The sequence below is a fragment of the Acomys russatus genome, chromosome 16 (assembly GCF_903995435.1).
Source record: "Acomys russatus chromosome 16, mAcoRus1.1, whole genome shotgun sequence".
Taxonomy (NCBI): domain Eukaryota; kingdom Metazoa; phylum Chordata; class Mammalia; order Rodentia; family Muridae; genus Acomys; species Acomys russatus.
Window position 1 is genome coordinate 32598979 of NC_067152.1, and position 23711 is coordinate 32622689.

General features: G+C 47.7%; 1 protein-coding gene across 2 annotated transcripts in view; it reads right to left on the reverse strand.

Moving 5' to 3' along the window:
• Positions 1 to 23711, reverse strand: part of Tex2 (testis expressed 2) — a 120675-nt gene that overhangs the window by 32960 nt on the left and 64004 nt on the right. For both annotated transcript variants that reach the window (XM_051158907.1, XM_051158906.1), the window contains 3 exons: positions 12527 to 12727; positions 10992 to 11331; positions 7780 to 8027 (listed from right to left, as the gene is read on the reverse strand). In XM_051158907.1, coding sequence (XP_051014864.1) covers positions 7780 to 8027; positions 10992 to 11331; positions 12527 to 12727 — 789 coding nt within the window. The remainder of the gene's footprint in view (positions 1 to 7779; positions 8028 to 10991; positions 11332 to 12526; positions 12728 to 23711) is intronic.

Below are 23711 nucleotides of genomic sequence, written 5' to 3' on the forward strand. Positions count from 1 at the left end.
GACTTTCCCATTTTAGGAGAGCCAGCTCTACCTCACTCTAGAGAACTCTATGTGTACTTCCTGATGGTGCCATGTCCTTGGACATTAACCAAGATCTGGATGGAAGGACAGAAACTGGCATCAGTAATTTCTTAACCACACCACAAATGTGTGTGCAGGCATGTGACATGTATGTGCTCACCCCCCCCCCCCCAAAACACACACCCCTGTCAGGCCAAAGGTGACAGGTGCAGGAGTTGTTAAGCCCCATCAGATTAACTTCACAGACTTCTGAAGAAACATCACAAGTCTGAAGAAAAAGGCCCCCAGGCTACTCAGGCGGTGCCCAACCACACCCACGTCAGACCCACATCACTCCTAGTCTGGTAGGGTGTGTAGAAGAGGCTACATCTTCCTTTCTCAGGAGGGAGCATGTGCCCTTTATCAATCTTTACTTCTAATGTTCATTTTCACAGGAAACAAGTGCCACACACACAGAGACACACACAAAGCAGCAAGAAACAAAGACCATTTCACAATGACGTCCAAGGCAGTGGCACATGATATGGCCAAATGTCTGAAGGAACTGACAGGCAGGTTGCTTTTCCTTTTTACCAGTTCCTGTATCTAAAGCAGGTTCATCACAGGGAACAAAGACAAACATGAAAGCTGCATGACACCCCACAGTGCACCCGGAGGGCTTTACGAACGGAACCTGGACTCCACTGCCTGCCAGAATGCATTCCCAAAGACTGTCATAAAAATTTAAAGCTGAAAGAATAAATGTGCATACACCTACTAATATTGTTCTGTGGCTGCAGGGGAAAATGTGAGCAGAATATTCATTGCACTGCCTTTCCCTCTACGTGCTTAGGAAGGGTTAGCCTCCCGAGCGACTTCCGAAGACTGTTTTGGGAGGCCAATGTTCCCAAGCTGAAGCAAGGCTATCAAGACTGTCTATATAGGGCTGGAGAGATGGCTCAGTGGTTAAGAGCACCGCCTGCTCTTCCAGAGGTCCTGAGTTCAATTCCCAGCAACCACATGGTGGCTCATAACCATCTGTAATGTGATATGGTGCCCTCTTCTGGCTTGCAGGAGCACTGTATACGTAATAATAAATAAATAAATAAATCTTAAAAAAAAAAAAAAAAAAAAAAAAAAAAAGACTGTCTATATAGAGCTCTTGGGGAATATGCCATTTAAAATGATCGTATGCTCAACGCAGCAGGAATGTACTCAGTTTTCTTGGAGCCAGGGTTGCCTTTCTGCTAAAAGGGAGCATGAAGCAACTGCTCCTGAGTTTGATCATGCATGGTTGCTGTCTCAAGGTGGCACATGTGGCAGCCTGGGCCAGAAGCAGACATGGTGGGACACTCTCTTCACACTTGTGTGCTTGTTTCCCCTGATTTTATATTTTTGGTTGTGAGCCTAGCCTTTAATGACTGAGCCATCTTTCCAGCCCTCCCTTGATTTTAAGACAATGGATATTAATTATAGGGAACTCATGTGTGCATGTGCACGTACACACACACACACACACACACACACACACACACACACACACACACACCCTTTTCCTAGATAGAACAGAGACATTTTCACTATGTTTTCTTTAAGCCCACCCACTCCCCCCACCCCATCCCCCCTTTTTTTTTCCGAGATAGGGTTTCTCTGTGTAGTCTGGCTGTCTTGGAATCTTTGTAGACCAGGCTGGCCTCAAATTTACAGTGATCTGCCTGCTTCTGCCTCCCAAGTGCTGAGATTACAAGCATGTGCCACCATGCCCAGCCCTGCCCACCCTTTATTTTATTTTATTTTAATTAGTGCAGGGACCCAAAGAGGCAGAGCCCTGGAAATCCAAAGGTATTAGATTCCCTTGGCGCTAGAATTACAAGTAGCTGTCAGTGTTGGGAACTAACTCGGGTCCTCTGCAAGAGCCGTATGCACTGAGCCATCTCTCTAGCCCACATGTTTTCCTTTGAAATGTCTATCCAGATCCTTGACTGATTTTAAAAATGTGTTTTTGTGTGTATGAGTGTTTTATTTACGTATGTCTGTGTACCATGTGCATGTCTGGTTCCACAGAGGCCAGATTGGGTCCTGTGACTTGAACCCAGGTCCTCTGGAAGAGCAGCCACTGTCCTTAGCTGCTGAGCCAACTCTTCAGTCTTCTGACCCATCTCATTTGCATGTTGGTGTTCATGTATGTGTGTGTATGAGTGTGCGCATGTGTGTATGTGTGTGTGTATGAAGGCCAGAGGCTTACTTTTGACATTGTCCCTTAAGCTGCCCACCTTGTTTTTTGAAGCAGGGTCTCTCATTTGGGGCCTAGGACACACTGAGCAGGCCAGACCGGCGTCAGTAAGCTCAGAATTCACCTGTCTCTATCTCCTCGGTGCTGGTATTACAAGCACATGCCCCACGTCAGGTTTTACGTGGGTTTTGGGGTTAAATTCATATTATCATGTTACCAAGCAAGCACTTACCAGTTGAGCTTTCACTCTAGTCCCTTTACACCTGCCTTTTTTCTTTGTGGCATTCACACATGTGTGCAGATGTGCGTGCATGTGGAGCCCAGAGGCCAATAACGGGATTCTTTCTCTTGTAGTCCTGGCTGTCCTGGACTGGCTTTGTAGACTAGGCTGGCCTCAAATTCACAGAGATCCTCCTGCCTCTGCCTTATGGGTGCTGGGATTAAAGGCTTGTGCCACTATGCCTGACTATAAAAATTTATTTCTTATGCTGTGACGCACCTGACATGGGTGCTGGTGGTCCTCTGCCAAAGCAGCGTGCGCTTTTAACTGCTGAGCTGTCTCGACTTTTTTTGGGGGGGGGCTGGGGGGGGGAAGGGCCTCACAGAACCTGGAGCATATCAACTAAACTAAGCTGGCTGGCCACTGAGCTTCAGGAATGTCCCTGCCTGGCTAGCTCAGGGGTTACAGAGCTATGCCACCATGTCTGTTCCTACATGGGCTCTGGGGACTCCAAACTCAGGTCCTCATAAAGCAGACACTTATTGCATGAGCCATCTCTTTACCCATTTTTAAAATTCTATTATTTATGTCCTTAATATTGGTTCATAAAACTCCTTTATATATTTTGGGTATTAGGCCCATATTAGAAAAGAATTTGCAAATGTTTTCTCCTACATCATGAACTATCTTTTAAATATATTTACTTATTTATTTACTTACTTACTTTTTGGTGGGGGGGCATCTATGTGGGTCGGTATAAGTGTGTGCCACACATGTGCAGGTACCTAGGGAGGCCGGAAGAGGGTATCAGATCCCTTGGAGCTGGAGCTACAGGCAGTTGTAAGCCACCCGATATGGGTGCTGAGAATCAAACCCAAGTCCTCTGGAAGAACAGTAAGTGTGCTCATAACCACTGAGGCATCTCTCCAGCCCCAATTTTTTTTAGCCTGAGATTTTGCTTTTATTTCATTTTGTTTATTTTTACTTAGTGTGTAGAAGTGGGTCTTCTCCATCATGTGAGTTCTGGGGTTAAACCCAGGTCATCAGGCATGGTAGCAGGCACCTGGACCACTGGTCATCTGGCTAGCCCTGGCTCTTTCAATGCTCTCAATGGTACTGTTTATGGCACCAAAGGCTTGAATTTGGGTGCGCCACACACGCCCGGCCTCTTCTAGGCCGTCTTGATCTTGTGTGCTAGAGTCACTGATTTGCACCCGTTTCCTACTCAGGAGGTTCACCTAACTCTATCTAAGATTTACTTCTGTTATGAACTTTATAGTTTATAGTTTGCCTTGAGGTCTGCAATCATGTGACCTAATTCTGTATGGAGTGTGAGGTTTCATTCTCTTGCCTGAATATTTAGTTGTTCCCACATCATTTATTTTAAAAGGTTATTCTTGGGACAGTGAGATGACTCAGTGGGTAAAGGTGCATGCCGGTGACCTGAATTTTTACTTGTTTGTTTGTTTGAGATAGGGTCTCATTATGAAGCCCTGGCTGTCCTAAAATGCACTCGATAGACCAGGCTGGCTTCAAACTCAAAGATTTGCCTGCCTCTCCCTCCTTAGTGCTGGGATTAACGGCATGTACCACTATGACCTGAGTTTAATCCCTGGGATCCACATGGTACAAAAAGAGACCTGACCCCTGACCACTGAAAGTCATCTACCTGCTTCCATGGCATGGGCACAGGGGCATGCACATATGTGTACACACATGTGTAGACACATTAAATATATGTAAAAGTAAATACTACTCTCTTTCTTGTTGGTTTTTCTTGGCATCTGTCTCCTTTAAATTTTTACTTTTAAATTGGACACATTGCTCACATTTTAAAATTTATAATAAGCATTTTTCAATTTCCAGTCTTATATGTTTGAAAAACTCACTTTGAACAGGAAAAATGGCAGCCTTGGAAACCTCTGCCAGCTTCAGGTTTCCTGGTTTCTGACTGATTCTTTTTTTTCTTTTTTTTTTTTAATAATTTATTTTTATTTTATGTACATTGGTGTGTTGACTGCATGTATGTCCTTGTGAGGATGTCAGATCCCCTGGAACAGGAGTTATAGATAGTTGTAAGCTGCCATGTGGGTGCTGGGACTTGAACCTGGGTCCTCTGGAAGAGCAGCCAGTGCTCTTAATTGCTGAGCCATCTCTCCAGCCCCTCTAACTGATTCTTATTCATAGAATTCTTATCCTCTGAAACACAGGTGGCACTGTCCTGTAACCCAGCTCACAGACACTAGGTCAAAAACAGAATCCACAACCCTGAGTGACAGTAATAGACAATAGGGCTCTCCACCCTGGGGCAGCCTACAGTGTCTCTTACAAAGAAGTGACGTGCACTGTGTGACCTGAGTAGCGCAGCCTCACACCTGGAGGATGGGCACACACTGTGGCCTTCTCTCCCAGGAGCCAACTCCAGGCCCACAGAACCCGGAACCCCCTGGACTCACATCTGGAGCACATAAGCAGCCAACCTGCAGGGTGTCCCCTGCTGACAGCCGCAAACCAGAAGTAAGATTATCCTACCTGGAGACATTTTTAAAGAAATTTTCTGAATTATGACTTACATCACCTAAAGCCAGACATTAGACATCTGGAAACCAGAGATATCTTATCATTTAAATGCAGTTTAATAGCTTCAAATTGTTTCTCTATCCAAATCTTTTGATCTTGTTTTAATTATTATGGATGAGATTAACTCATCAGCTTTCCTTAGTCCCGGAGGAGAATGCAAAGCCCCTTTCTTCTGTCCTTGATTCTATCCTTGATTGCGTGGCCGGAGCTGCCCGGGACTGCTGCTGTTGGAGCGGGTGCTGGCCTCATCCATGTACATCTTAGCCAGCCTTCTGCTTTCCCAGGTTTCCCTCTTTGTCCTGAAACTCAATCTGTAGACCAGATTGACCTTGAACTCAGAGATCTGCAAGTCTCTGCCTCCTAAGTGCTGGGATTAAAGGTTTGTACCACCACATGTGGACCTAAACTGTTCTTTAATTCCTTCTCAAAGCTCAGCTAGGTGGGCATCTTGCCCTGAGGTCATCACTTCCTTTATTCCATTTAATATCTTTAATCTGCCTATTTTCTTGAACACAGGACTTGGCTCCATGCCACTTCCTCGTGCTCATTTTCTCCTTGAATCATACATTTTGCATTTTTCCTTGCTCAACTTGGTCCTTTTCATCAAGACACACTTCAAAAGAGTGAGTACTAGTAGCCATGACAGAATCTATACTAGGTTGTTTTGAGATTCGCTTTGCAAATGCAATTAATCTAAATCTCTTCACTTTAGCCTCAGGCAAATTCTTTGGAAAAGGGCAAAAAATAGCCACATTCTTCACCAAAATATCACAAGAACAATCTCTAGGCAACATCCTAAAATCACAGTTCAAGTCACCCTAAGCATCACTGTCTTCCAGGCTTCTACCAGTGTGGCCCATTGAGCTCTGCTTAAAGCACTACACTGCTTTCCTAATCCAAAGTCTCAAAGCCCACCTTCCTCTAAACAAATGCATGGTCAGGCCTATCACAGCTACACCCCAGTCCCTGCTACTAACTTCTGTCTCAGTTAGGGTTTCATTGCTGTGAAGAGAGCCCATGACCATGGCAACTCTTATAAAGGAAAACATTAAAAAATTTATGTGTTTTTTACCTGAATGCATGTGGGTACCAGGCAGGCACATGATGCCTGTAGAGATCAGAAAAGGGTGTTGGATCTCCTGGAACAGGAGTTACAGATGGTTGTGAGCCACCATGGGGGTGCTGGGAACTGAACTCAGTGCCTCTGGATAAATAGACAGTGCTCTTAACCACTGAGCCATCTCTCCAGCTCCCAAGGAAAACATTTAATTGGGGCTGGCTTACAGTTTCAAAGGTTTAGTCCATTATCGTCATGGCCAAAAGCAGGAAGGAAGGAGAAAGTGGGACACAGCGAAGGGTGGGCTGGGATGCGCGTGATAGTGGGTAGTTGGGAGAGGAACTAACTGGTGTTGCTGATGGGCAGATGTGGGCTGTGAGAGAAAAGGGAGCAGGGGTGGTGCCTAGTTTCTGCACCTGAGCAACAGGCTCCAGGTAGGAAGGTCACAGTCGCTGCTAACAGAGGGCCGATGCCTCAGCAGTCGTAGGTGGTCCTCTGCTTTGTCAATTCTTTTGAAGACTTGTCATGAGAACGAGTCCAGAGGCAGGAGGCCTCTAGTACAGGCCTCTGCTGTGCCCCGCCATTTTGAGGCACCGCCCCTACCAGCAGAGCACCCAGCCTATTCTCATGGTGAGTCAGTGGTGTTTGACCTCTTGCCTTGTGGCCTCTTCCTCTTGTGCCCTGCCTTACTTGCTCTGCTGATTCTCTTCTGTGTGAAGATGACCGCTGGCCTGTGTGTCCTTGTTGGCTTGGAGACTGTGTGCACACTCATTGCCACCACAAACTGTGAATCACCTGCTCTGGTGGAAGCCGACTTCCCTCCAGGCCAAAGCAGGCGGAGTCAGCTCTTCTGGAAGTGTCTGATTTGCCTGTGCTGTCTCCTTCCCCCACATTCCCTTTGCCTGGGGAACACCAGTTATCTGGCTCTCATGACACCTCAGATGATCTGAGGGAGAACGGTGCTCTCCATGAAGAGGTTGGTAAAAATCTTTCTGAGAGCTGGGTGTCATAGGCCCTGTTTCTTCCCTGGGTCATTTGGTCAGGGTGGCTTCCTGGGACTTTCATCAGATGCTCACTCAGGGTTGATGGTGCCTCAGTCCCAGGGGTCCTTGTAGGGAGGGAAGCCCTGAAACTCCATTTTGCAATGTCAGTGGGTGGGACTCTGAAAATAAGTCCCCACCCCAGGGTGTCCCATCAGCACGACTCACATACTCACAAGCCCCTAGAGCACCACCAGCTAATGTTGAACAAAACCACATGTCCACACCATACAAGGACAGCTGCAGTGGTGGAAGTCACGCAATGAGAGCATGTGTGCAGGGACAAACTTCCTTCGCTGGTGTGTTTCCGTCCACACATTGTCAGCCACACAATTCTGCAGACCGATACTTAATTTCCTTTGCCCTCAGCACTATCACTGTGGCTCACTGATCACCTCCTTAAACAGACCCAGGTAACACAAACAGCAGTGGACACTTTGTCGATACTTCTGCCTAGCTTCAATTCTTCCTGCTATCCAGTGCTTGCTTGGTGCCATCCCCCTGAACATGAACTAAGGACACATGCCTTTCTGTGACTAGCTCATCACCATGTCTTTAAATCCTGGAGCAGAGAGGGCCTGGCATGAATCCCTCACACAGGAAGGTGAGTTTAAGAAGAGCAGAAAGGTCCCAGGCCCCGCAGCATTACCTTTTTCCCTGCGGTGGGACTGCTCTCGGCACTCTGCACGGGGCTCCTGTGGGGGCTTCCGTCATCCTGGGGCACACACCTGCCCATGTACACACTGTAGTCTAGAAGCATCTTCTGTCGCACGCTGCCCACCAGCTCCTTCTGTTTTGGCTGGGACATCATCTCCTCCACACTGCCTTTGCTGCTGCTGCGACTATGGGTCAGGTGCCCGGAGGGACTGCTATGTCTGCTGTGGGCGGGCAAAAGCCCTGGGGTAAGAAGTGATGGCTATTAATACAAATGATGAAAAGAAGGCAGGAGTAAACTAAATGCCCACGAGGCACATGGAAAAGCAGCTAAAATGCCAACAAATGATTACAAAAAAATCTTTACCCTGAAAAATACTTTCTGTTCTAATGTAGATAATGTTAGAATAGGTTTTATTCTTCTCCAAGGTAATTATGGAATGGGGGCAGTGCAGTATGCCATGTAGCTACCCTTTCCTCTGCTCCCAGTGATCTTTTAGGAAAAGGTAAAACACAAAACAGAGTGGCAGGGTGGCCTCCAGTCAGGGTGGACCTGGGAGTGCTAACAGGGGAAAGGGAAGGTAGGCAGGAAGATGATGAATTGTTCATCCACAGCTCAGGGCACTCCAAAGACACCATCTTTCATTCAACAGAACACTCATCCAACACTGTCCCATGCTAAGCAGGGAGCAAGCTGCATCCTTGTCCTTGAAGAGAAGGCACAATCGCCTGTGGCGAGCACTGCCACTGAGGTCCCACCAGGGACACCTGTGCTCTCTTTGAAGCAAAGAGCTGCCCTTTGCCTTGCCCTGGCAGGAGAGCGATCCAGACTGAGAACACCTTATCAATAAGCAAGATTCAGGGAAGCCCCATGAGGAAGACACACAGAGGGACAGGAAGTGTGAGTGGAGGGAAAGTCAGGGGCCTGACTGTCACAGGTGACCCCTGGTTTCGTTTATTCTGTTGCAATAGAGGGTTTTTAGCATGGGAAGTGCCTGACACTAGCCAGGCCGCAGCCCTGTGAACTGCAGCTCACTCTCTCTGGTCGCACAAAGACCTAGGAGAACTACTTTAACTTGTTTTTGTTTTTTGTTTGTTTTTAGTTAAATTATTTCCAGAACTGAGTATCTGAGGTTTTACCTAGAATTCAAACTTCTTACAATCCTTTATCATTCTCAAACTACGCCAAGGTTTAACATTATTTTTAAATGTCAGGACAGTGCTATAACCCACCACCACCAATTTTTTTTTTTAATAGAAGGACTTTAGTAGAAAAATGCAGTGCAATCCAAATAAAACTCCAGAGTTTAGTTAATAAATAAGCAACAATTTAAGAAGACAGAGCCAAGAGCACCCCTCCCCCAAGTCCAAGGAAGGAGATGGAAACCTGACTATTCCTGGCCACTGTTCCCGCTCAGCTTCTTTGCTTGGGGTGGGACAGAGCATAGGAGCTGTCACCACTCTGCAGATTTCATGGCTGGTCCTTGGTAACACCGTGCTGGAATTGTGTCAGGGGGCTTATGCCCACCCACCCACCCGCTCACTCCCCCCTCCTCCCCGCCGGTCTCTGGGTTCTGTCCCTTCTGTGGCCACTTCTGACTGGTAGGGACTTGGCATCTCCATCCTTGTTTTGGCCTCATGGGCCAGAACCTGTTCCGTGAGTTGCCAGAGAAACCTAGGTTGTGTCTCTAAGCAATAGCATCCCTGAGAGAGAGAGAAGCCAGGTCTGAGTCAAGCAGCAAGACTTCTCTCAGTGGAGTTTACAGAGGTGTCTGGTCTTGGAGAGTCACCACCAGGGTCACCTTCACAGCTGTTAACAAGCCAGTTGTGCCATCACTGTTAAGGCAGCTTTGAAATACAGTACAGGGTTTTAAGGTAGCCCAGGCTAGTCAAGGCATTGCTAGCAGTGTGAGAGTACAGGCTTGCTCGATTTCAGTGTGAAGTAGGTAACAGGGCCTCCCATATTCCTGGTTTTTACCACTGACTTTGCTATGCCATAAGTGCAAGTCATTAAAAATAACCAAATAGTCGGGCATGGTGGCACACGCCTTTAATCCCAGCACTCAGGAGGCAGATCGCTGTGAGTTCGAGGCCAGCCTGGTGTACAAAGTGAGTCCAGGACAGTCAGGGCTACACAGAGAAACCCTGTCTCAAAAAAAACAAAACAAAACAAAACAAAAACACCAAATATGAGACAGGTGCTTTAGCCAACTAACCCACGGAGGCCACCTGGAAGACGCCTGACAGCCAAGCTCAGGGAGTATTGTGAAAGATGGGAGGAAGGACTGAGGGAACTTGAGGGGTCAAAGACACCACAGGAAGACCTATAGAGTACACTAACTGGTCCCATGGGGACTCAGAGACTGAACCACCAACCAAAGAGCAGGCATGGGCTGGACCTAGGCCCCCTACACATAGGTAGCAGATATGTAGCTTGGTCATCCTGTGGGTCCCCCAACAATGGGAGTAGGGACTGTCCCTGCCTCTGCTGCCTGCCTCTGCACCCCTTTCCCTTAGTTGGGCTGCCTTGTTTGGCCTCAGCGGGAGAGGAAGCACTTAGTCCTGCTGCATTTGATGTGTCAGGATGGGTTGGTGTCTATGGGGGTCCTCCTCTTCCATGAGAAGAAGGGGAGGGAGGTGTAAGAGAGGGGATGAGAGGAGAGGAGGGAGGGGCTACAATCAAGCTGCAAAGTGATTAAATAAATAAATAAGTGGGAAAAAATAACCAAATACAGCTGAGCATGGTGGCACATGCCTTTAATGTCGGCACTCAGATGGCACAGGCAGGGCTCTCACTATGTAGTCCTGTCTGGCCTGGAATTCACTACGTAGATCAGGCTAGCTTCAAACTCACAGAGATCTGCCTGCCACTGACTCCCCAATCTTGAGATTAAAGGTGCACACCACCAGGCTCTGCTCTTACCACTTTCTTCAGACTGGAGTCTCCTGGAGCTGCATTTATGAGAATGCCAAGAAAGGAAGAGTGTCAGGGCGCACCACAGGCTCACACACACCCCTGCAAATGGACCATCGCTGGGAACACAGCTCAGTAGGAAGGGGGGCAGTGGTTACTGTAGCAGGTACACTTGAGGTGGCAGAGAGTAACGAACTACAGGTGGGCTTCCTGTCTGCTGCCACTCTCTCTCTCTCTCTCAATCTTCCCACAAGCCCTTTAAACACATGCACATTTAGCACAAATGCTATTACCTGATTTACTCCCGGAGACGCCAGACGGCTTCTTGAGGTCTGACTTCAGCTTAGACGCCAGGATGAACCTCCGAAACCACTCCTCTTTTTCGCGGCCAGTTCTCCCAAACAGATACAGTATCAGGTCTCGCTGGCTAGACTTTGTCCCCTCTTGAGGCTGGGGTGGCTTCTTAAGGTCTTCACTCGCCAGCTCTTTCTCAGCAGGTGGCTTCTCCTCACCGGTTTCCTTCTCAGTCTGTGCCTTAGACATAAAGTCATCTTGCTGTCCGAGCTCAATACAGATGGGGTACTTTTTGTTCCAGATGCGTTTGCGAGCCAAGCTTTTAGGTACAAGATAAATCTGCGGAGAAAGACAAATGGCGATTTACATACTAGGGAGGATCTACCTTGTGCTCGGTTATTCCACGCATCAGAAAGGTTAGCCTTTTGGAGCCTTTGACTGAAATGATGGAAGTAAATGACTTTCGGTACCTGTCAACAACCTGATGGTAAGAACCCAGAATACAGCCCTAGAAATGACTTGGTATTCCTCAAAATCCCTCAGTGTACAGATGTGAGACCTATACAAGGCCTGTGAGCATCTTTCATTTTCAGGCAGCAGTTACTCAGTAGTAACATTTAACTGATTATCACCAAATAGGCTTGGATCCCTGAGTTAGTGACCTGAGGTGAAGCTGCTCTCAGTCTAGACAGGGCGTGTAGGTCAGCACTGCGAATCAGCTCAAGAATGACTCAACAGCAGCGACTTTACACACTTCCCTCACTGTGGAGGTGCCTTAGGCCATTCACATGAGCTGTGAGAACAGAGAGCCTATGCCTGTGTGGAATAACAATTTATATTTTCCACAATAATAGAAATGAAACTTTATCAAAATGTACTGGTATGTACTGAAAATCCAGTGATGTTTTTATTAAAAGGGTGTGTGCGGAGGGGCAGGTTGAGAGAGGATCTTACTATGTAGTTTAGTGCAGCCTGTCCTCAAACTATGTAGCCCAGGCTGGCCCTGAATTCGTGGCAGTCCTCCTGCTTTGGCCTCCTGAGATTCCAGATGCCGCCATACTTTGCATATGTACAAGTGCTCTACCAACTGAGCTGCGTCCCCAGCTCCATAACCAGATTTTAAAGTCAAACTTCTGAGCACAGAGCTCCTGGAGTGTGGTCCCAGGACCTGCAGCACGAGGCCTGCCTGGGAAACGCATAGAAACTCAGGCTCAGCTGGGCATAGTGTCGCTCACCTTTAATCCCAGCACTCGGGAGGCAGAGGCAGGAAGATCTCTGAGGTCCAGGACAGCCTGGTCTACAGAGTGAGTTCCAGGACAGCCAGGACTATGCAGAGAAACCCTGTCTCAGGTGGGGTGAGGGTGGGGCGGGGCGGGGAGAAAGGAGGAAGGGAGAAAGGGAGGGAGGGAGGGAGGGAGGAAGGAATCGATCGATCGATCAATCAATCAATCAATCAATCAATCCAGATGCTCAGGCCCTATTCTGAGTTGCTGCGCCACAACCTGCATTTCAAAAGGTGCCCAGGGAGACTCACCTTGCTGTCTGAGAGGTCGTAGATTTTCTGGCTGATGTAGGTGACCTCTGGCTTTGTCTCATTGTAGCTCGCTCTCCTGGATATGTTTTTGTTGGGCTTTGAAAGTCTTAAGGTTCCACCCTCAAGCCGGACAAAGACTGAGTGCGTCAAAGTCGCATGGTAAGTTTCTGGGTCATAGCTGTAGATCTCATTCATCCATCCCTGAGGGAGAGAGCCTTCGTTAGTAAGGGAGAGGTGTGCCAACAGTGAGAACTCTGGCTCCAGGACTGAAGCTCACATGTGCGGTGTTAACGCCGCCATGCTCAGTGTGGAAGAAAAATTGTGTACAGTTTTGATAACTGGGGAGGCAGACCGGTAACGTCCACTGTCCTAAGCACACAGCTCTGAAAGCTGACAAGTAGAAGGAGAAACCCAAGTCTTACGCACGTAACAGAGCGAGGCTCTCTACCCAATCTCCCCTGAGAATGAACACTGAACCAGCCCAGAATTTTTCTGTTTGTTTGTTACAAGGTTTCTTATGTAGCCCAGGCTAGCCTAGAATTTGTGATCATTCTGCCTCCACAGTCTGAGTGCTGTGAAGGCTTCCACTCTGGAGCTATTTTTAGACTGATTTATTTCTTATTTATTACATGTGTGCTGTAGTGCATCTGTGGAGGTCAGAAGTCAACTTGTAGGGGAAGGCGGGCCTGTCCTTCCACCAGTAGGACTCAGGATTGAACTCAAGTTGTCCAGCTTGGCAACCAGCCCCTTTACCCACTAAGCCATTTTACCAGCCCCAGTGCAGCTTTTTAAATTAGCCAAATTCTGCTGTTTCAGCCTGCCTGCAAACAATCCTTGACATTTCACAGGTCACATTGATTGCTGTTACCAGGCCTCCAAGACTCAGAAAATTCACTAGCCTAGTTCAATGAAATGGTAACATGCACCTCGAGGAAATCTCACAGTGAAAAGCAGATGAGAAAGAAGCAGGGAACAATTAATTAACATGTCACAGCTCCTACAGTAACTTAAATGACTACAGCCAAGGACTGACCCATCCTCAAACTAGTACAAATATATTCATTCATATAGTTGCTTGGTTTTTGTTTTGAAGTTTTAAAGACTTTATGAGTGTGAATGTTCTGCCTACATGTATCTATGTGCACCGTGTGCATGCTTGGTGCCTGGAGAGGTCAGAAAAGGGAGTCAAGGCCCCTGGACCTGGAGTTAAGGATGGCTGTGCACCACCACATAGGTGCTGGGAACCAAACCTGGGTCCTCTGCAAGAGCAATGCACGCTCTTAACTGCTGAGCCACCTGTCCAGTCCTGAATTTGTTCTACTTTTATTTATGTATATGTGTCTATCTGTGTAAGTGTGTGTGCATGTATGTGGGTGCTTGAGGAGGCCGCACAAGGGCATCAGATCCGCAGGCTGGAAGGAGTTGTGAGATGCACAGTGTTGGTGCTGGGAACCCTGGTCCTCCAGAGAACAGCAACTGCTCTTCACCACTAGGCTACCTCCCCACGCCCACTCTCTGCCCCATGCCCCCGTTTTTGAGATAGGGTCTCATTATGTTGCTCAGGATAACCTTGAACCTTTGATCCTGTAGCCTTGGCCTCCTAGGTAGTGGGGGTTATGGACCTGTGCCATCAGGCCTAGTTTTACACATGCACCTCAAAAATAACATTTACGCAAACTGAAGTGCACAGAAAGCATGAAATATAATCAAGTACATCATACATATACATGAAAACGATGCCCATCATTTTATATGATATTATATGTTAGTATATGCTAACAAAACAATACACCAGCAAACAGACTGTACTCACGCACCAGCGACCTAATGCGGTCAGTATTATCACTTAACACTTTGCCTGCCATAAAGCGTTTTCTCAGATTTTGTGAATCATGGAGGCCTTTTAAAAGGTCTGTAAGGAATGGTAAATGGCTCACTTTGTAATAGGCAGACAAGTACCTGAAACACCTAGAACTGGGAATGCCGTTTCTTGGTAAATATCTGAGTCTGTCAGCAGTGCTGACCTGAGCTTCTGAGAACGAGGACCTCTCACAGCCCCTTCATTTGTTCATCCATCATGACAATGTGCACCAAATAAAATGCTAGGGTTGCTTATGATTTTTTTTGTGTGTATGAGTGTTTTGCATGCAAGCAAGCATTGCATCACATGCATGTCTGGTAGGCAGGGAGGTCAAAGCAGGCAAAAATTTTGTTGTCAAGTCCTATTTGAGTACTGGGAACCACACGAGGTCCTTTGCAAAAACAGCAAAGTGCTCTTAACCACTGAGCCAACCCTCTAGCCCCAGGAGTCGACGTTAAAGGAGCCAAGGGGCTGGGAGGCATCTCAGTGGCAGAGCACTTGTCAAGCACGCCCGAGGCCCTGGGTTCTACCCCAGGAAAAAGTAATGAACTAAAGAAGAGAAAGGGGTAGGATTCTCAACCAACAGGTACCCACCAAAGAATGGCGTATTAGGTCTTTATCCCTTAGCCAATTAGAATATGAACAAGAGGTATCACCATGAAAAGGCAGCTCCAGTACAAGGTGCAAACACACCCATCTGTGTGTGGGGGGTGAAACTTAGGAACCAGTTACACACATTAACACAACAGGAGACTTGGTTTGCGTGAGGAACTGAGTGAGTTACTGGCCATGAGTTACTCCCAAGCGCTAGATGAGCAAGCAGTGCTCATGGAAGGGGGACAGTCTAGTGTCTGACACTGACCCAGCGGTGACTGAGGCGAGCAGGCAATCCCCAACACAGAAGGACCGAGGCAGATGACTGTCAGAGCATCGACTGGGTGGAAATAACCATGCTGAGTGTACAGCCTTTAAATCACATTGCTTGGGGCCTATGATGGAAGCGCACCTCAGCAGTCCTGACCACTGATGAACAATCCCCAGTGCCGAGCTTCTAGCTGATGTATCTGGCTGTAAGGGTTTAACCATAAACCCTTGAAAAAAATTGCCTTCCATGAATATCAGTACCAGGAGTTCCGGATGAAGGCTGGTGACGAGGCCAAGGCCTGACGTCAAGGTTTCATGGGCTCCATCACTGATCTGCACATCCTACGAGGTCAATTTTTATTGTTCCCAACATACAAGAGGATGGTTTTCTAAGTGTGCTGGTTGCAACTGTCTAGTCTCAGCACTCAGGCCTCTTGAGGCAAGAGAACTGCTTGAGTTGAAGACGCATCTAGACGACAGTAGTTAGAACTCAACACTCAAAGAAAAGTGTGAAATATGCTGAATTGGTAAGAGAAATGACAAAGAACTTCTAGACGAAGAAGTTTTTATTTTATTTTATTTTTTTAATCTTCAAACAGATCCTTCATTCTGGATTGTTTCAAGGGCTCCTGTGGCAGCAGTGGACAGGCAGTGCACCTCACTGTTTCAAAGGTGGCTGGAAGGGAGCTTTGGGATAGAAGACTACACATCAGACTGTTTTGCCATCATAAAATTAATTACCATTAAAATAAATCTTAAGCCAGGCATGGTGGGTAGTGCATGGTTTTAGTCCCAGCAGTCAGGAGGCAGGGACAGGCAGATAGCTGTGAATTTGAAGCTGGGATGGTCTACAGAGTGCATTCCAGAACAGGCAGAGCTACACAGGGAAACCTTGTCTCGAAACACCAAACCAAACCAAAAACAAACATTGCTTTTGTCGTTGTTAGACTGAATTATCACCAAGCAAGTGCATCCTGAGTGAGGGAACCCAGCCCCTGAAAGACACTCATGGTATGTGTTCACTTATAAGTGGATCTTAGCCATAAGGTACAGGATAAGCATGCTGCAATCCACAGAGCCAAGGAGGGCCCAAGGGAGGATGCTTGAGTCTCACGCAGAAGAGGAAATAGAACAGTCGTCTGAAGTAGATGGGGGGGGGGGGTTGAAAAGAGGGCAGGATCAGATGGGGGGATTGGGGTATGAGTGGGGGAGGATGTGGAGAGAGAAGGAAAATCGGCAGGGAAGTATCTCTGGAACTGGAGAGGCCCCTGGGAGTCCTGGGGATGACCCTAGCTGAGATCTCTAACAGTGGGGAACATGGAGCCTGAACTTGAGACCTCCTGTAGCCAAGTGGGACTTCCAGTGGAGGGAGGAGGACACCAACCCACCCATAAAATTTTTGACTCCAAATTTGTCTAGCCTATAAGAAGTGCAGGGATAAAGATGGAGCAGAGATTGAGGAAATAGCAAAGCAATGACTGGTCCAACTTGAGACCCGCCCTATGGGAGAGAGCCAATCCTTGTCAGTATTAGTGATACTCTGCTACGCTTGCAGACAGGAGCCTGGCGTAACTGTTCTTTGAGAGACTTCACGCAGCAGCTGATGGAAACAGATGCAGAGACCCACAGCCAAACAATAGGCGGAGCTTGGGAAGTTTTGTGGAAGAGGAGGAGGAAGGACTGGGGGAGCTGGAGAGGTCAAGGACACCACAAGAAGACCTAAGACTAAACTAACCTGGGCCCATGGGGGCTCACAGGCACTGAACCACCAACCAGAGAGCACGCATGGACTGGACCTAGGCCCCCTGCACATAGGTAGCAGATGAGCAGCTCGGTCATCATGTGGGTCCCCTAACAGCAGGAGTAGGGGCTGTCTCTGACTGTTGCCTGCCTCTGAATTCCTTTCCCCAAGCTGGGCTGCCTTGTCAGGCCTTAGTGGGAGAAGATGTACTTAGTCCTGTTGTGACTTGAGGTGCCAGGGAGGGTCAGTAGCCCTTAGGGGCCTCCCTTTCTCTGAGAAGAAGGGGAGGACAGAATTGGGGGGGACATCCTGAGGGTGGGACTGGGAGGAGAGGAGGTAGGAGGCTGGGATCAGGCTGTAAAGCGATTACAATTTTTTTTCTCAAAAAACAAAACAACAAACAAAATACTGTTTTTGTCCCTCCTGCCCCCTCCCCTTCCTTTCTCTGTGTGTACACGATTGGGGTATACATTTCCCCCAACCACTTTTCTTCACCTTGCATTTTTGAGACAGGGTCTCTCACTGAACCTGGAATCTGCTGCTCAGCTGGCATGACTGCCCTGGAGACCCGACCTGTCCGTCTCTAATGCCCAGTACTGAGCTGCAGACATGCTCTTCGTGTCTAATTTTGTTTTACACAGGTAGTAGAGCTATGGGGCCTCCTGCTTATGCTGCAAACAATTCTACTTACTGACCCACCCCACCCTGCCCCACCCCACCCCACCCCTGCTCCCATGGTTTTTTGAGTTCTTACTATGTTGGTCGCTATGTTGGTCAGGCTGGTGCCAAACTTGTGCAGATCCTCCTGGAGTACTGGCATTACTGACTGGTATGTGCTGCCATGCCAAATGTCTTTTTCTTTGATTTGTTACTATGCTAAATTCCATTCATTGATTTAAATGTTGACTCAGTCTCACATTGTCGGGATTAAATGACAACCCTGGTCATTATGTGTTGAAATTGGATGTCCCAGCTTCTGAGAGCCAGGGTCTCTATATGTCCAGCTCCATGTTCACTGACTTCACCCTGGGAGCCTGAACTGGTCATGGCGGAAATTTTTACATGAGAGAAACTAGGAAACCATACAGATTAAGGGTCTGCACCCCTCCCTGCCAACCACTTTTCTCCATTGTGTGTGTGTGTGTGTGTTGCTGGAAATAGGATCCAGGGCTTTGAGCGTGCTGAACCGCTCTCTACCACTGAAGGTTTAACTTGAACCCCTTATCCTTTTTCTACATTGTTCAATGTGATTTGCTAATGTTTTTCTAAATTTACAAGGGAAAGTAATCTAGTTTTCATGTAGTACCTTTTGGTATTAGTAGGCATCATAAAGTGAGTTAGGCTGGAGCTGGAAAGATGGCTCAGTGGTTAAGAGAGCAGGCTGCTCATCCAGAGGACCTTAGTCCAGGTCTATGGTGGCTCATAATCGCCTCTAACTTGAGCTCCCAAGCATCCAACGCTCTGGCTTCCCAAGGCATCTGATGCATGTGCCCAGCCCACACACAGTCACACCATACACACCCGCAGATAGAAATGAGGCTCTCCGGCTAGACAGCAGCTCTTGGTGGTTATGAGCACTCTCTGCTCTGAGGGGACCTGAGCTCAGTTCCCAGCACTGACATCAGGTGACTCACAGCTGCCTACAACGCCAGCTTCAGGGATCCAGGGCTCTCTCCTGACCTCCAAGGGCAACTAAACTCCCATAAAAGCTTTCGTTTCTCTTTTCTGGATGTTTGTGTAGCATTCGCATTATTTCTTCTATTTGAGAGACTTTGTAGAGGAACCTAAGCTTTCTTTGTAGAAAAGTTTTAAATCATGGATTTAATACCTTTTTCTAGTAGACTAGTCAAGGAATATATTTGGGGTTTGTTGTTCTTTTTAAAATAAGGACTCGTGATTCTTCTGTCTCAGCCTCTGTCTGTCTGTCTGTCTGTCTCTCTCTCTCTCTCAGAAATTTCTCTCCCCCACCCTCCTTCAATTTTTTTGGAGATCCGGTTTCAGCATGTAATCCTGGCCATCCTGGAACTCGCTCTGTAGACCAGGCTGCCCTCAACTTGTAGACCAGGCTGCCCTCAACTTAATAGAGATCTACCTGCCTCTGCCTCGTGGGTGCTGAGTTTAAAAACCAAGGTCTGAATTCATTTCAGCTAAGTTCCCAACTTCTGGCCATAACGTGATATTTCACTGTAATCTTTGGGTTCATGGATGTGTGGGTGGGTTTGCCTGTGTCCAGAGCAGAGGCCAGGTCAAGTTTTATAGTCACAGAAATATCAGAAGATGCAAGGGGCCTTACTCTATCACTCCCGGCCTGTTCCCTTAGTCAGTGTCTCTCACCCACCCCAGGACAGGCTGGCGGCCACACCTTGCTTTTTTACGTGGAGGCTGGAGATTTAGCATCAAATGCTGCAGGAGCTTGTGCTCCTCTCTGAAAGTCTGCGGTGATGTCCTTCCTTCAGTCCTGGCAGGAATTTGCACTTCTCTCAAAAGTTTCTTTGTTTGAACATAAACTTACACTACTGCTAAATTTCCTTCTAAATCCTGCATTCAATGAAATTTGTTACATGCTGGACTTCTTATCTCATTCAATTGGAAACTAGCTCCCTTCCACAAGCTACTTAGAAGTATATTATCTAATTTTCAAAATTTTGGAAAAATTTAAGCTACCTTTCTGTTACTGACTTCCGGTTTAATTACATTATGGCCCAAGAACGTTCTCTCTATAATTCCTTTCTCGTTAATGAGCCAAAATTCTGTTTACTTCTTGCATTTGAAGTACACATCCTTGGCCTGAGATTTCTGCCACAGCCCTTAGCCACTATACAACTGCCACCAACCACTTTATGGGGTTTCCCTTCTCCACTCCCCTAGTTTCTTGTTGTCACCATAATTAGGCTGACTTGGTGCTAAGCACAAGGGCCTCCAGCACCCTCACATACACAGGCTCATCACGATTGAATGCAAACACACTGGTGGGCTTGGCACTTACGGCTGTGGCAGCTTCATGTATTCCACGTGCTAAGGCATCGTGGATGAGCATGGCCTTCAATGCTTCGTTCGTGTCCATAACACTCCGGCAGCAAGGCCTTGCTCAGCCATGACGGAGGGTTACAGGTGAGAGACTGAATCTCGGACAGAAGGGGAAAAGTACTTTTTCTTTTTCTCTTCTCTTTTCTTTTCTGGGTGTGAAGGTTGAAATACAGGTTTCTCTGTCTAGCCTTGGCTGTCCTGGGACTCACTCTGTCGACCAAACTAACCTTGAACTCATGGAGAACCTCCTGTTTCTGCCTCCTGAGTGCTACCATTTTTTTTCCATGCCTAACATGTATTTTGTCTATTTTGGTGACAGTTTCCTCATTCTTTTAGTTTTGAGACAGAGTTATTATGCCTACCCGTCGGGCCTCAAACTCATCCTCCCGTCTTAGCTTCTCTAGTGCTGGGAATGAGGCAGCATTTGTACATCTCACTGTTGCGTTCTGAGATTAGAGACACACACTGCTGTGCTCGGCTTATTGACAACAGTCCCATGTGCACCTCAAAAACAATACTGCTACTGTCACTGAGTGGTTTTCTTCACTCTTTTCAAATGCACACTTATCTATGGAGAAATGCCTATCGAGTTTTCAGATTTGGAAAAAAAGACAACACAGCAAAGGTGTGAGAGCTGGGCCCAACACTGCTCTGTGCACAGGTCAGGCGTTCTGCCACTACCCTTTGCTCTTTACTGAGCTGTAGGTCAGTTCTTCTAACTGGTAAACAAAGGCAACCTTCCCCACAATGCTTAGGGGAGCTGGTTTGCCACAGTACAGGAAGGAGCTGAGGCCAGAAGCCTGAAGAGCAGGCCCCTCCCAAGCTCTGGCTCTCCTCAGCAGTCTGTGAGTAAGCGGTTGGCCTCTGCTGACAGCTCTGGCAGACACAGGTCACCCTCCCCACTCACCAAATACCAGGACAACCTGATCCAGAGGAATATAACGGAAAAGAGTTTGGGGCCTAACTACACAGATCAAAACCACAAAATCTTACCTGCCGTGCACTCCAGTGGCAGAGGCACCCCAGGCTATGCCTCTCCTGGGGACAGCCTGCTCCAATGTCCGTCCAGGATGACCCAGGCCAGCGCTCCTGCCCCATCCTCTCCCCAGATGCACAGTGGCTGTGGTTTCTTCCTTTTTCCTTCCCTTTCACCTTCAGATTCCCCCTTCCTGGAGTGCCCCGTTCCTTTAATTCTGCTCAACAGATCTAGCTGAGGCTAAAGTCCACGGCTGCCAAACAACAGACACACACCACCCACAATCAAGATTCAGCTGGCTTCCGCACTGGAGATGACCACTTGTTAGCTTTAGGAGACCCTATCGCTCGTGTTTGATTTGGTGTTAAGACTGCTGATAAAACACACTGGCTACCCACACACTGTTATCAAGACTTCCGCAGGTTCTGACCCCGCCTCCAACACCTGCCAGCTACAACGTGGGTGCTGTTCAGTCCTTGGACCCCCACTTTTCCATCCTACAAAAGGGCTCAGTCTAGCTTTCTTTCTGCCTTCTTCACCCCAACTCATACTCTACACGTGAACCACAACAGTCCTCCATGCTGACACTACATCCGGAAGCATAACTCAAAACACAAAAACGAACAAATCGTTAGTACAGCCTTGCGTACTAATAAATATTCACAATAGCACCTGGTATGTCGGTGTATATCATGTCCCAGGCCTTTATGTGCATTTGGCTTTACCTCTGCCGATTTCCTAAGCCACAGGCACAACAAAGCTCAGACCAGGGTAAATGGTCTGCCTCTTGCTTGAGACTGGTACAGCGGGGACTTGGCCACAGGTCTAACTGCCTGAGGTGTGGCCTCCTGACATGGACCTATAGTCTGGGCAGTGCCTTGTCACCCTTCAGGTCATAGCAAAGGTGACACTACACTTCTCCCGGGAAGCTGCCCCTCTGTCCTCACTGGACCATTGTTAACTGATTGCTTTAATTAACTGAGCTGCAGACTGCACAGAGCAGGGAGAGCACATCTCAGTTCTAGCAAATGTCTCTTGAGCGAGCACATGAATTAGCCTGACTCAGAAAGTAGCTTTGAGGATGAAATAAAATCCTTAGAACTCACAAGTCAAACAGGCTGCCCACCCCCACCCCTGGCCCATAAAGCACAGCGCCGGCTGCACTCCTGGACACACACAAAGGAACAAGCTGAGCAATTACTTGCAAGGAGGAGACTCGGCCACTGTCTCAAGGAGAGGAATCAAAGGGAAAGTGCACACAGTAAGAAAACAGGGAGCCTGGAGTAGCAGGAAGTGCTGCTAGATCCATATTAGACAGGCAGCTGGGGCAGACTGGACTTGGGCTCAGACTAAGACGCCGACAGGCTCAATTCTGCTCTGACCCTCTTGTCTGTCCCTGAGATACCCAACACTTCAATCAGGGCTCCCTTGCAAAACACAGTCTCAGCACAAAGCTAGTCACCTTTCCTACCATCAGCAGGCCCAAATTCTGCAGGAACTTGACCGAGTCCCGGATTTGGCTGCATGTGAAATTTCTAGTTTTGAGCAGTCAGATATACAACCCTGAGATCAGCACAGGAATGCCAAGGCCCCACTCTATCTCCTCAACCCACCCACACTGTCACCTGTTCACCTGTTTTAACATTCTTCTTTTTTTTTTTTTTTTTTTTTTTAATTTTTCGAGACAAGGTCTCTCTGTGTTAGCCTTGGCTGTCCTGGACTCGCTTTGTAGACCAGGCTGGCCTCGTACTCACAGTAATCCGCCTGCCTCTGCCTCCCAAGTGCTGGGATTAAATGTTTTAACATTCTTAACCCTAAATTTACCAAGTGAGGTATTTCCCCAGCTTCATTTGCTATGAGGCATGGGAGTGGCGCACAGAGCTGTGACACTCAGCCAGTGTCTCATTCCAAGAGCTGCCATCTCTCCACTCACACAACTGGGATGTTGACAAGCCTTGCTTCTTTCTGAACCTCAACTGTTCAGATGGAGGCAGCGCGTGCCGCTGGAACAAGTCAGCAGGCAGTAGCTGTCTGGCCTGCAGTTGGGTCCTGGGACAGCATTTAGAAAAGGTCAGAGGTTTCTCTTCAGTTCTCTGCTGGACTCAGAAGCTACATTTGGCTGGAAGTGCAAATCTATAAAGGGCCCATTTCATCCTGGGAAAGGCTACAATTAACCTTTTGCACAATAATAAAGTCTGGAGGAGCTAATGTCGTGCTCTCTCTCAGTCACAGTGCCAGGGGTAGTTCAAAGCCAGTGCTCCGTGCTCAGCTGGATGCTGAGCTGACCAGACGAAACCGTTGCTACTCTGGCCCCGGGAAGCAATGAGAGTCCTCTGTGTGGCGCCTGGGCTGACATACCAGTAACGCTGCAGCGTGTTTTTACCCTGTGCCTGGGCTGGCACGTGGACCTGCCTGTCACTCAGACCCCTACTCATCCCTTCACCTATCAAAAAAGAAGCTCCAGAGAACAGAGGCCGAGGCCACCGCTGCTGACACTCATCTCTGATATGCACATACAGGAGACTGAGCTTCCTCTGCCCTCAGAAAACACACACGCAGGAATTTGTATTTATTGAGTTTAGTCTCCTTTCGATACATTGATGCTTGGGAAACAGAGCAGCATCAAAGAACCTAGGGTTGGAGAAAAGGGAAGAACTTTGGTACAAATTTAATTTTACCCAAGAAAGACAAAGCAAATCTGCAGACACAGAAAATT